The 12,227-nt window shown below is 45.6% G+C and overlaps 1 protein-coding gene across 2 annotated transcripts in view; it reads left to right on the forward strand.

Annotated features, from left to right (window-relative positions):
• The window catches only part of GNB5 (G protein subunit beta 5), a 70,654-nt gene that overhangs the window by 39,942 nt on the left and 18,485 nt on the right, over positions 1-12,227 (forward strand). Inside the window, exons 1-4 of one of the 2 annotated variants that reach the window (XM_072148209.1) lie at positions 4,825-4,850; positions 4,935-5,046; positions 10,232-10,368; positions 11,138-11,179. In XM_072148209.1, coding sequence (XP_072004310.1) covers positions 4,935-5,046; positions 10,232-10,368; positions 11,138-11,179 — 291 coding nt within the window. In that variant the 5' untranslated portion in view covers positions 4,825-4,850. Of the gene's footprint in view, positions 1-4,824; positions 4,851-4,934; positions 5,047-10,231; positions 10,369-11,137; positions 11,180-12,227 lie in introns of those variants that run through there. The other variant, XM_072148208.1, reaches the window with a different exon arrangement.

The raw sequence follows: 12,227 nt of genomic DNA on the forward strand, positions 1-12,227 counted from the left end.
GCTCCTCATCCCCTGTGTATAACCAGCCTCCACTTCTCCTGCACAGCCTCCTCCAGCTCCTCATCCCCTGTGTATAACCAGGCTCCACTTCTCCTGCACAGCCTCCTCCAGCTCTTCATCATCTCTGTATAACCAGCCTCCACTTCTCCTGCACAGCCTCCTCCAGCTCCTCATCCCCTCTGTATAACCAGCCTCCACTTCTCCTGCACAGCCTCCTCCAGTTCCTCATTCCCTCTGTATAACCAGCCTCCACTTCTCCTGCACAGCCTCCTCCAGCTCCTCTGTATAACCAGCCTCCACTTCTCCTGCACAGCCTCCTCCAGCTCCTCATCCCCTCTGTATAACCAGCCTCCACTTCTCCTGCACAGCCTCCTCCAGCTCCTCATCCCCTCTGTATAACCAGCCTCCACTTCTCCTGCACAGCCTCCTCCAGCTCCTCATCCCCTCTGTATAACCAGCCTCCACTTCTCCTGCAGAGCCTCCCCCAGCTCCTCATCCCCTCTGTATAACCAGCCTCCACTTCTCCTGCACAGCCTCCTCCAACTCCTCATCCCCTCTGTATAACCAGCCTCCACTTCTCCTGCACAGCCTCCTCCAGCTCCTCATCCCCTCTGTATAACCAGCCTCCACTTCTCCTGCACAGCTTCCTCCAGCTCCTCATCCCCTCTGTATAACCAGCCTCCACTTCTCCTGCACAGCCTCCTCTAGCTCTTCATCCCCTCTGTATAACCAGCCTCCACTTCTCCTGCACAGCCTCCTCCAGCTCCTAATCCCCTCTCTATAACCATCCTCCACTCCTCCTGCAAAGTCTCCTACAGCTCTTCATCCCCTCTGTATAACCAGCCTCCACTTCTCCTGCACATCCTCCTCCAGCTCCTAATCCCCTCTTTATAACCATCCTCCACTCCTCCTGCAAAGCCTCCTACAGCTCTTCATCCCCTCTGTATAACCAGCCTCCACTTCTCCTGCACAGCCTCCTCCAGCTCCTCATCCCCTCTGTATAACCAGCCTCCACTTCTCCTGCACAGCCTCCTCCAGCTCCTCATCCCCTCTGTATAACCAGCCTCCACTTCTCCTGCACAGCCTCCTCCAGCTCCTCATCCCCTCTGTATAACCAGCCTCCACTTCTCCTGCACAGCCTCCTCCAGCTCCTCTGTATAACCAGCCTCCACTTCTCCTGCACAGCCTCCTCCAGCTCCTCATCCCCTCTGTATAACCAGCCTCCACTTCTCCTGCACAGCCTCCTCCAGCTCCTCTGTATAACCAGCCTCCACTTCTCCTGCACAGCTCCCTCCAGCTCCTCATCCTCTCTGTATAACCAGCCTCCACTTCTCCTGCACAGCCTCCTCCAGCTCCTCTGTATAACCAGCCTCTACTTCTCCTGCACAGCCTCCTCCAGCTCCTCATCCCCTGTGTATAACCAGCCTCCACTTCTCCTGCATAGCCTCCTCCAGCTCCTCATCCCCTCTGTATAACCAGCCTCCACTTCTCCTGCACAGCCTCCTCCAGCTCCTCATCCCCTCTGTATAACCAACCTCCACTTCTCCTGCACAGCCTCCTCCAGCTCCTCTGTATAACCAGCCTCCACTTCTCCTGCACAGCCTCCTCCAGCTCCTCATCCCCTCTGTATAACCAGCCTCCACTTCTCCTGCACAGCCTCCTCCAGCTCCTCATCCCCTCTGTATAACCAGCCTCCACTTCTCCTGCACAGTCTCCTCCAGCTCCTCATCCCCTCTTTATAACCAGCCTCCACTTCTCCTGCACAGCCTCCTCCAGCTCCTCATCCCCTCTGTATAACCAGCCTCCACTTCTCCGGCACAGCCTCCTCCAGCTCCTCATCCCCTCTGTATAACCAGCCTCCACTTCTCCTGCACAGCCTCCTCCAGCTCCTCATCCCCTCTGTATAACCAGCCTCTACTTCTCCTGCACAGCCTCCTCCAGCTCTTCATCTCCTCTGTATAACCAGCCTCCACTTCTCCTGCACAGCCTCCACCAGCTCCTCATCCCCTCTGTATAACCAGCCTCCACTTCTCCTGCACAACCTCCTCTAGCTCCTCATCCCATCTGTATAACCAGCCTCCACTTCTCCTGCACAGCCTCCTCCAGCTCCTCATCCCCTCTGTATAACCAGCCTCCACTTCTCCTGCACAGCCTCCTCCAGCTCCTCATCCCCTCTGTATAACCAGCCTCCACTTCTCCTGCACAGCCTCCTCTAGCTCTTCATCCCCTCTGTATAACCAGCCTCCACTTCTCCTGCACAGCCTCCTCCAGCTCCTAATCCCCTCTCTATAACCATCCTCCACTCCTCCTGCAAAGCCTCCTACAGCTCTTCATCCCCTCTGTATAACCAGCCTCCACTTCTCCTGCACATCCTCCTCCAGCTCTTCATCCCCTCTGTATAACCAGCCTCCACTTCTCCTGCACAGCCTCCTCCAGCTCCTCATCCCCTCTGTATAACCAGCCTCCACTTCTCCTGCACATCCTCCTCCAGCTCCTCATCCCTTCTGTATAACCAGCCTCCACTTCTCCTGCACAGCCTCCTCCAGCTCCTCATCCCCTCTGTATAACCAACCTCCACTTCTCCTGCACAGCCTCCTCCAGCTCCTCATCCCCTCTGTATAACCAGCCTCCACTTCTCCTGCACAGCCTCCTCCAGCTCCTCTGTATAACCAGCCTCCACTTCTCCTGCACAGCCCCCTCCAGCTCCTCATCCCCTCTGTATAACCAGCCTCTACTTCTCCTGCACAGTCTCCTCCAGCTCCTCTGTATAACCAGCCTCTACTTCTCCTGCACAGCCTCCTCCAGCTCCTCATCCCCTGTGTATAACCAGCCTCCACTTCTCCTGCATAGCCTCCTCCAGCTCCTCATCCCCTCTGTATAACCAGCCTCCACTTCTCCTGCACAGCCTCCTCCAGCTCCTCATCCCCTCTGTATAACCAACCTCCACTTCTCCTGCACAGCCTCCTCCAGCTCCTCTGTATAACCAGCCTCCACTTCTCCTGCACAGCCTCCTCCAGCTCCTCATCACCTCTGTATAACCAGCCTCCACTTCTCCTGCACAGCCTCCTCCAGCTCCTCATCCCCTCTGTATAACCAGCCTCCACTTCTCCTGCACAGCCTCCTCCAGCTCCTCATCCCCTCTGTATAACCAGCCTCCACTTCTCCTGCACAGTCTCCTCCAGCTCCTCATCCCCTCTGTATAACCAGCCTCCACTTCTCCTGCGCAGCCTCCTCCAGCTCCTCATCCCCTCTGTATAACCAGCCTCCACTTCTCCGGCACAGCCTCCTCCAGCTCCTCATCCCCTCTGTATAACCAGCCTCCACTTCTCCTGCACAGCCTCCTCCAGCTCCTCATCCCCTCTGTATAACCAGCCTCCACTTCTCCTGCACAGCCTCCTCCAGCTCTTCATCTCCTCTGTATAACCAACCTCCACTTCTCCTGCACAGCCTCCTCCAGCTCCTCATCCCTTCTGTATAACCAGCCTCCACTTCTCCTGCACAGCCTCCTCCAGCTCCTCATCCCATCTGTATAACCAGCCTCCACTTCTCCTGCACAGCCTCCTCCAGCTCCTCATCCCCTCTGTATAACCAGCCTCCACTTCTCCTGCACAGGCTCCTCCTGCTCCTCATCCCCTCTGTATAACCAGCCTCCACTTCTCCTGCACATCTTCCTCCAGCTCCTCTGTATAACCAGCCTCCACTTCTCCTGCACAGTCTCCTCCAGCTCCTCATCCCCTGTGTATAACCAGCCTCCACTTCTCCTGCACAGCCTCCTCCAGCTCCTCATTCCCTCTGTATAACCAGCCTCCACTTCTTCTGCACAGCCTCCTCCAGCTCCTCATCCCCTCTGTATAACCAGCCTCCACTTCTCCTGCACAGCCTCCTCCAGCTCCTCATCCCCTCTGTATAACCAGCCTCCACTTCTCCTGCACAGCCTCCTCCAGCTCCTCATCCCCTCTGTATAACCAGCCTCCACTTCTCCTGCACAGCCTACTCCAGCTCCTCATCCCCTCTGTATAACCAGCCTCCACTTCTCCTGCACAGCCTCCTCCAGCTCCTCATCCCCTCTGTATAACCAGCCTCCACTTCTCCTGCACAGCCTCCTCCAGCTCCTCTGTATAACCAGCCTCCACTTCTCCTGCACAGCCTCCTCCAGCTCCTCTGTATAACCAGCCTCCACTTCTCCTGCACAGCCTCCTCCAGCTCCTCATCCCCTCTGTATAAACAGCCTCCACTTCTCCTGCACAGCCTCCTTCAGCTCCTCATCCCATCTGTATAACCAGCCTCCACTTCTCCTGCACAGCCTCCTCCAGCTCCTCATCCCCTCTGTATAACCAGCCTCCACTTCTCCTGCACAGCCTCCTCCAGCTCCTCTGTATAACCAGCCTCCACTTCTCCTGCACAGCCTCCTCCAGCTCCTCATCCCCTGTGTATAACCAGCCTCCACTTCTCCTGCACAGCCTCCTCCAGCTCCTCATCCCCTGTGTATAACCAGCCTCCACTTCTCCGGCACAGCCTCCTCCAGCTCCTCATCCCCTCTGTATAACCAGCCTGTATAATCAAATCACATATATTTTGTCCCTTTTTTATGTCCAATTATGGAGTGTGTCTTGTACTCTTAAAAAATGTGTTTTAGTTTTTATTTTATACAAAATTTATGATTATATGAATTTAAATATGATCCATCATATTGATATTTTGTAATATTAGTTGTTGATGTTGTTTCCACATCCATGAAAAGCAAAACAGAACAAAATGCTCCTTTGTATTTCTATAAATAAAGCTATTCTTGTTATAAAAAAAAACCCCTCCTTGTCTCCAGCGGCACAGCTGCTGCTCCAGCATCCCTGGTAGTGCAGCCATCCCCATCACACACTGCTGCTCCCACCTCCCTCCTCTCCTCTCATACAACCTTCTCTCTTGTTTATCTCAAGATGGCAACCGAGGGACTGCAAGAGAACGAGACCCTGGCCTCCCTGAAGAATGAGGCAGAAAGCCTGAAGGGGAAGCTGGAGGAAGAGCGGGCCAAGCTGCATGATGTGGAGCGTACGTATGTCTGTGTCTGTGAGGCTTTCCTAGCTGTGCTGTGTATGGCATCTGCTGCAGTGCTGTCTCTGTACTGTGGGCCTGTATCATCCCTCATCCCCGCTATCACATCTGCCCTTATGTGCTCACACATGTCTCCCAGGATCGTGATCCTCATCACACATACAAACCATGAATCATACAGAGGTCTGATGAATCAGAGGTCACTGTGTGTAGGGGGAGATTTGGAAATACAATGACAACAAAATATGTTATTATTCAGAGAATATATAACGTGATGGTACATTACACAAGATGTCCACTGCTCCTCTGCCCTCAACACACGCCAGGCCTCTTATGATGTCACTTATTTCCCGTTCTTTTTATAGCGCACGCGACGACTCAAGCAGAAGGAGATATACAATTATATATAAGGGACATGTGGGCTAGTAGGTCACCTTTAGACACTAGTGCAAATGGTGACGTGAGAAGGGTTATCACAACATGTATTTGGTGCAGCACAGAAGAAAGATGAGGGCGGCACAGTGAAGTGGATTCAAGTCCAGGTGGGTGCAAGCTCTTTGGGCCTGACTCAGGGCACCAGAAGGATCCAAAGGAATTAGCAGGAGAGCAGCACTCCGTGTTGAGTAATGTTTATTCAAGCACCAGTGGCAAAGACATGCTACAACATGTATTTGGTGATATCACAGGGGAAGATGCCACCCAACACCTTCACACTAAACACTGCGGGGGCACATTTACTTGCAGGGTCACTGGAGTTCACAGGAAGTGTATTTTCCGTCTATAATGCACTGGGTGCGTCGATTCACTAAGATCGTGTGCCAGAAATCATGAATGTGTCTTTTCCCCCCTCAGGTCTGACAGAGTTCACCATCTTTTTTTGTTGCACCTTTAACAAAGGGCGTGCCAAACAATTTAAAAGTTAAATACCGCACTCAGTGCAAATCAGTTGGAATGTCCATGGCGAGGCCCCAATTCTTGTCGCATGGAAGCCACGAAAATGGTGCACAGTCCGGAAAAAGTGCATGCGCGACCCTTTGTAAATGAACCCCTGTGTTCCCATATCTATATTCTGTATCCCCACATGACCTCACCAATACTTTTTCAAAGTCCTGATTTTGAGGGCACCCCCTCCATAAACTGGTGTCGTGTTTCTAAGGCAAATACATCCCTGGCTATGATGGCTGCACCGAGGGGTGAGTGGTGCCAATTCTGAAGGTCTGGGATATTTGTCCTTTTATGTTATTATTTATTTATATTAATTCCATGGTGCTGTACAAGCTATAGGGGATTCACATACATTACATTAAAGGAAACCTACCATTTCAAATGGTAGGTTTCCTTTAACACAAGAACAAATGCCAGTTCAAATACAAGATTACAGAGATCAGTAAGCTAGTTGAAGGAGGACCCTACCCGTGAGGGCTCACAACCTATAAGGGAGGGAAGATGGAGACACGAGGTGAGGGATCAGAGTTTCATAACCAATATTATATTCATTGCCCTCATCCAAAAACCTTGGGTGAGTCCGGTATTCTTTGTGTTAAATCAAATGTGAATAATGAGTCTGATAATAAATTCCTCTGGTCATAAACAATTGAATATTATCATAGACAAAGTTAAGTTATTTCACATTTATTTTGTGATCCTGCTGTCAAAAAGGCACAAAAATGATTTCCACGCTGCGTAAAAGTTGCACCGTTGCAAACTGAATGTATATGCTACACACATGATAACTGCCCCTAGCAGTGATTTGCTGCAATATTTGGGGTGTTTTTGTTGATCTTTGTTTACATAGTATATGACTTAAAAGACTACATTTACAGTTTTTTTCGTTATTGGCATTTTTGTTTAAGCTCTAGTATGAAAATTTTTTATATTTTTTGTGCAAGATATACTGAAACTGTGACAGAAACATCAATTGTTAATAAGAGTACTACCAAAAACACTATAAAAAGCATTGGTGATCCTTCTGATCATAAAAACTTCTGGGACCGCCACTCCCAGGAGATGGTTGACTATGTATTAATGGCCACGGCCTATTGAATTATATGCCAAGGAATTGAGGGAATATAGCTACATGTTTGTCTCTATAGACATTTCTCACACACCTCCTAGAGACATACAGGAAGGAATTGGAAGATAAAGTAAATCATTGTAAAGATCCTTTAAACATTAGAAAATTATCTAATGAATAGTTTCAGTTTACAGAGTTTTACTCTCCAACCGCCTACCATTAGTCTTTCTCACCATAGATCCAAGAAGTTGGTCTGCTGCTTGTAGGTAAATGTGGGGGACAGTGTCTACCACCATCTAACTACACTTGTAAATTACACGCTTACACATTGGGGCTCATTTACTAAGCGTCCGCGGACAGCACAAACGTTGGATATTACGACGATTACCGTTTAAAAGGGGATTGTGGCGCACATGGTCGGATTTTAGCGCAAATGCGCCGGCTTTCATGCAGCACAAATCTGGGGGTGCGCTGTTGGACGATCCGACGGATTCGGACTGAGCGCGGTATTTAACATTTGAATTTGTGTCGCAAGCACTTACATGCACCAGGAAGAAGGTGAACTCTGGCGGACCTGAGTGGGGAAGCGACACAAGCAGGAAATCGGGGCACGATCTTAGTGAATGGCGCTGGAGTCCTTGATCGTCGGACAACGATTGGGGGATTGTGCAAGGGAAGGCTAAGTAAATTATTTCACTTTATGGTTTGATCTATAAATGCATCCTAAAATATCATATGCTACATATATTATTATTATTTCACATAAATTAAATACTAAATAATTTTTTTTTTTTCTTATATAAAAAAACAAGTATTTATATGTGGAAGTGGTTCTTTCCTGTGGTTTTACAATATAGGCAGTCCCCCGGGTTACGTCTCTGTGACAATTGGATTTTGAACATGTTGGATTGTCATAAGAACCAGGATTAACAACAAAGCTTCATTGCAGACACCTATAATAACTCTTGCAGCTGTTTATTGTAGCCTGAAGAAGTACAGTAAATTACCAACATCCAGAGGTCCGTTTGTAACTAGGGGTCGTTAATCGAGTGTTCTTAAGTAGGGGACCACTTAAATTGGCTTATGTTAGTATTCCTCTGCTTTCTTTAGGGCCCAGAGAAGGCAAAGGTAGTTGTCAAAGGGTGTACAATGTATGGATTAAAAAGCTTCCAAATATTTTTATTTACTAATTTGGATGTTGAGTCCCAATTCATAACAGATTCTTTCAGGAAACATAATATTTATTTGGCTAGCCCACTTCTGAGTCTTCCATAACACACATAATTCTATCCATTGAGAAAGAGGTATGTGTTCACGATGAAGCGGCATGGAGTCTGTAAAGATGAGACTTCTACCCATTACCTAATCCCAGAAGTAGTACACATAGAATGACTAGACTTGTCACTGCTGACAGAAAACAAACACTTCCCGAGAATTATCCGTGTTTTGAAAACGCAACTATTTAGAGATTAATGTCAGGTTAGTAAGCGATGAGTCCAATGTTCTCATTATGTAATGATTATGTAACAGAGGGATGAGCAGAAGAAGATGTGTACCCTAGAATAGGTCTGGAATGAGGAAAGGGTGTGTTGTGTTATCTCATAGCAGAACAACTCAATTCTTTATATTCAGCACTTTATAACCTCAACTAGTCGTATAACTTGTTTTATTCTAATCTTAAAGTAAAGGGCAGGGTTAATACGGGGTAGTATACTGCACTTTATAAGAGATGGCTATACATTTTCTATAGGAAACTGGTAAGTTCTCTTATCCCTCCTTTTCAACTAATGGACCTTGACCTAGACATAACCACCTAATATTACCCCATCGCCATAGAAGCGCATGACAAACTACTACATCTTGTGAAATTCAGTCTCTCTTCCAGGAAACTGACCTAATAAATCATGGGTTCTCTTCCCTTTTGTGATTATTTCATTGTTTTGGAAGTGCTTTGCATGTCAACAACCAATTTAATTTAGCATTTTAGCATAGCATTTTAGGACCAAGATAATACATTTCAGTGCTCATTATTAGAGAGATATAACACATGTGCTCCAAGGGGACAATTCAGATTTCAATAGCCATATATATAAAAAGATAATCCAAGCAGGGTCGGGCTTCAGGTCCTCCAAAAATAGTATATAGAAAGGTAATAGCAGCACTCCAGACGTAGAATTGTGAAAAAAGATAAATGGATTTATTCCATATTCAGAGCGACGTTTCGGCTCAAAGTGTGAGCCTTCCTCAAGCTAAATACATATTGGGGCACATTTACTAAGGGTCTTTCGGATGCATTTCTGTCGGGTTTTGCGAATTTTTCAGTTTTGCGCTGAATTGCCCCGGGTTTTTGGCGCATGGGATCGGATTGTGGAGCATCGGAAAATTGGAAGCACGGTCTTAGTGAATTGCGGCAGCTCCGAATCCACGTCGAACATTCCAGATTGTCGGTGTCAATGGGACGGGTATATATATATAGCAGGTGTGGGGTGTCACATCACACAAACCAGGCCCCTTCCTAAACAAAATGCTATATTGCAGGTCCACAATTTGAGCCGAACCGTCACTTTGAACATGGAATAAATTCACTTATCTTTTTTCACAATTCTACGTCTGGAGTGCTGTTACCTTTCTATATACTATAAATATATGTATGAAAAGAAAGTCCACGGCTGCATTGTGTACTAATATAAATATATATATATATACAGAGAGAGAGGGAGATTTATCTTACACATGGACCTACTGTTATCTGTGTATGCTCATGTTCAGTTTTGTCCATAAAAGCCATCATGAGATATGTCATGTTAGATGGAAATCCAGGTCTACAAGTCCAATGGGAATCATTTATGTAGGTGGCTGGTTAAAATGATAGAATTTACCTCTTCTTGATGGAATTCAATGTATGTTCAACATCTTCTTCAAATATATAGATTTATTGTTTGTTTATTTTTAGTGTAAAGGCAGTTACTCCTATCAGACCTCAGGGAAATATAGACGTATGAAGGACATGTTTACATAAAGATAGTCCATTGGGTGTCCCTTATGAGTAATGTCAGGTACAGGATGTAGAAAAACATCACTAGCCTGATGGTAAACTTTCATCATACCGCAGTGCTACTTATACATTTATATCTTTCAATAACGGTCTATTCCATACTTTTTATGTAGTACATCAAGTGGCTGAACGTGTGGAGTCTCTTGGCCAATTTGTCATGAAAACTCGGAGGACACTGAAGGGCCATGGTAATAAGGTCCTCTGTATGGACTGGTGCAAGGACAAGAGAAGGATTGTCAGCTCATCTCAGGTAAGTACCCATTATCCTATATATAAAGGGGAGTGACTGAGAATGTGCAAAAATATTGATGAAATGCATTGTGTGTCCATCTCACAGCATTATGATTCATCTCTGTGATGTACCTTTGGGTTTGCCAGGATAAACAGATGTGTTTTTTGTCTCTTTTTATAGTGCTATGCAACAAGAAGTTCTAGACCACAAACTACATTCTAAGTGTATTTTATTCTACACTTGTTTGGTGACTCGCCCCATACATGTTCCTTGTTTTCCACCAATAAGCGATACAAAAATAATCTGATAATATAATTTAGGTGTGAGCTGGTCCTCAGACTGCCTTATTGTAGATAAATAGGAAACTTCTAATAGTTGGCTGGAAAAAGATTTTGCATATGCCACTGCCAAATAAACAATTTTCTCAGATAATGTAATTCACAAGGACATGTCATTTAACATGGATTTCCCATCTTACATGAATCTTTCAGCCTTTTATTTTTTGACAGGAAGCTTTTCTGAGACAGAGAAGGAAATGCTCCCCCTTATTTGTATTTATATTTATTTATATTTCATTTATAAATATATAAAATATTTAGTACAATTCTTATAATTGTATTTTATATTGTATTTGAACTTAGAACCCTTGGTATTAGGGGCAGCAAAAGAAATAATATAATATTACTATGTAGTTATGTCTCCTGGTAAGATATCTACCTGCTTTTGTCTGTTTTATACTTGTGTATCTACTTTTTATAATAAACCATTTTGTTTTGTTATTACATAGGATGGAAAAGTGATTGTGTGGGATGCCTTTACCACAAACAAGGTAGGTCACATATGCACAGCATGTATATTGGGGTTATTTAAAACAGGTTTACTTTGTCGAGGCAGTAATAAATACATTACATAACAACATATGTGACAATTACCAGTATATTATAAAAGGCATTTCTAAGTCAATATTTAGAGTTAAAGAGGCATAGATATAAAAATTATCAAATTATATTCATACCCAGTTCTGGAACAAGGAATATTTGGAATAATATACATGATCATAAGAGCCAAATGAGTACATGTTCAGAACTAATCAGGTTTGTTGTGTAACAGGGCAGAACAGAAAGATGGATACAGACTGTGAGCCCCAAAACTCAACCCAACAGACGTTCCCTACCTACTTAATCGAAACCACACTAGGTGGTGGCCAGTAATTGAAAGACAGTCTCTGTTTAACGCCAAGTGTTAACAACAGACAAGGACAAGATAAACACATGCATAAGAAAAGTTCAGGAACCTAGAGGACAGCGAAGTACCAAATCAATAGGAAAAAGGGATAACCAGGAAGAAAAGCAAAGGGTTAAGAAGATACCATAAGCATAAGCAGGCAGAGTACACACAAGCTTGGTCAGGTGCGAACTATAACAAGCAAGGACGATAAATTCCATGGACCTTTGACGTGATGTAAGAATCCTGGTTCAGTCCATCACAGCAGGTTAACTGTTAGTGAACCCGAAAGGACACTTCTGGGTGTGTTGCATAATTAATAAAAACTGCTAAGATGAAACAGACTAATGTTCACACTAGTGAAGGCAGAACAAAGTTTATCGTTGTATCCTCGTCTTTTAGACCGAACATTTGATTACATTTATCACAATCGGGATGAAGATAATCCATCCTATATGGTAGTCTTTAATAGCCGTGGCTTCGAGACCAAGAAAACTTCTCCAACTTCTGGCACTACTTTCTGTTTTACATAGAACTAATATTTTCTACAGTTGGAGCTGGTAGGATCACCATAAGCAGCTAAAAGTAAACCAGATAGACTATTATATTAGACATCACCTGTCATTGGGAAACCTGACAGGACAATGCCTACC

This window comes from Engystomops pustulosus, chromosome 4 (genome assembly GCF_040894005.1).
Source record: "Engystomops pustulosus chromosome 4, aEngPut4.maternal, whole genome shotgun sequence".
Lineage (NCBI taxonomy): Eukaryota > Metazoa > Chordata > Amphibia > Anura > Leptodactylidae > Engystomops > Engystomops pustulosus.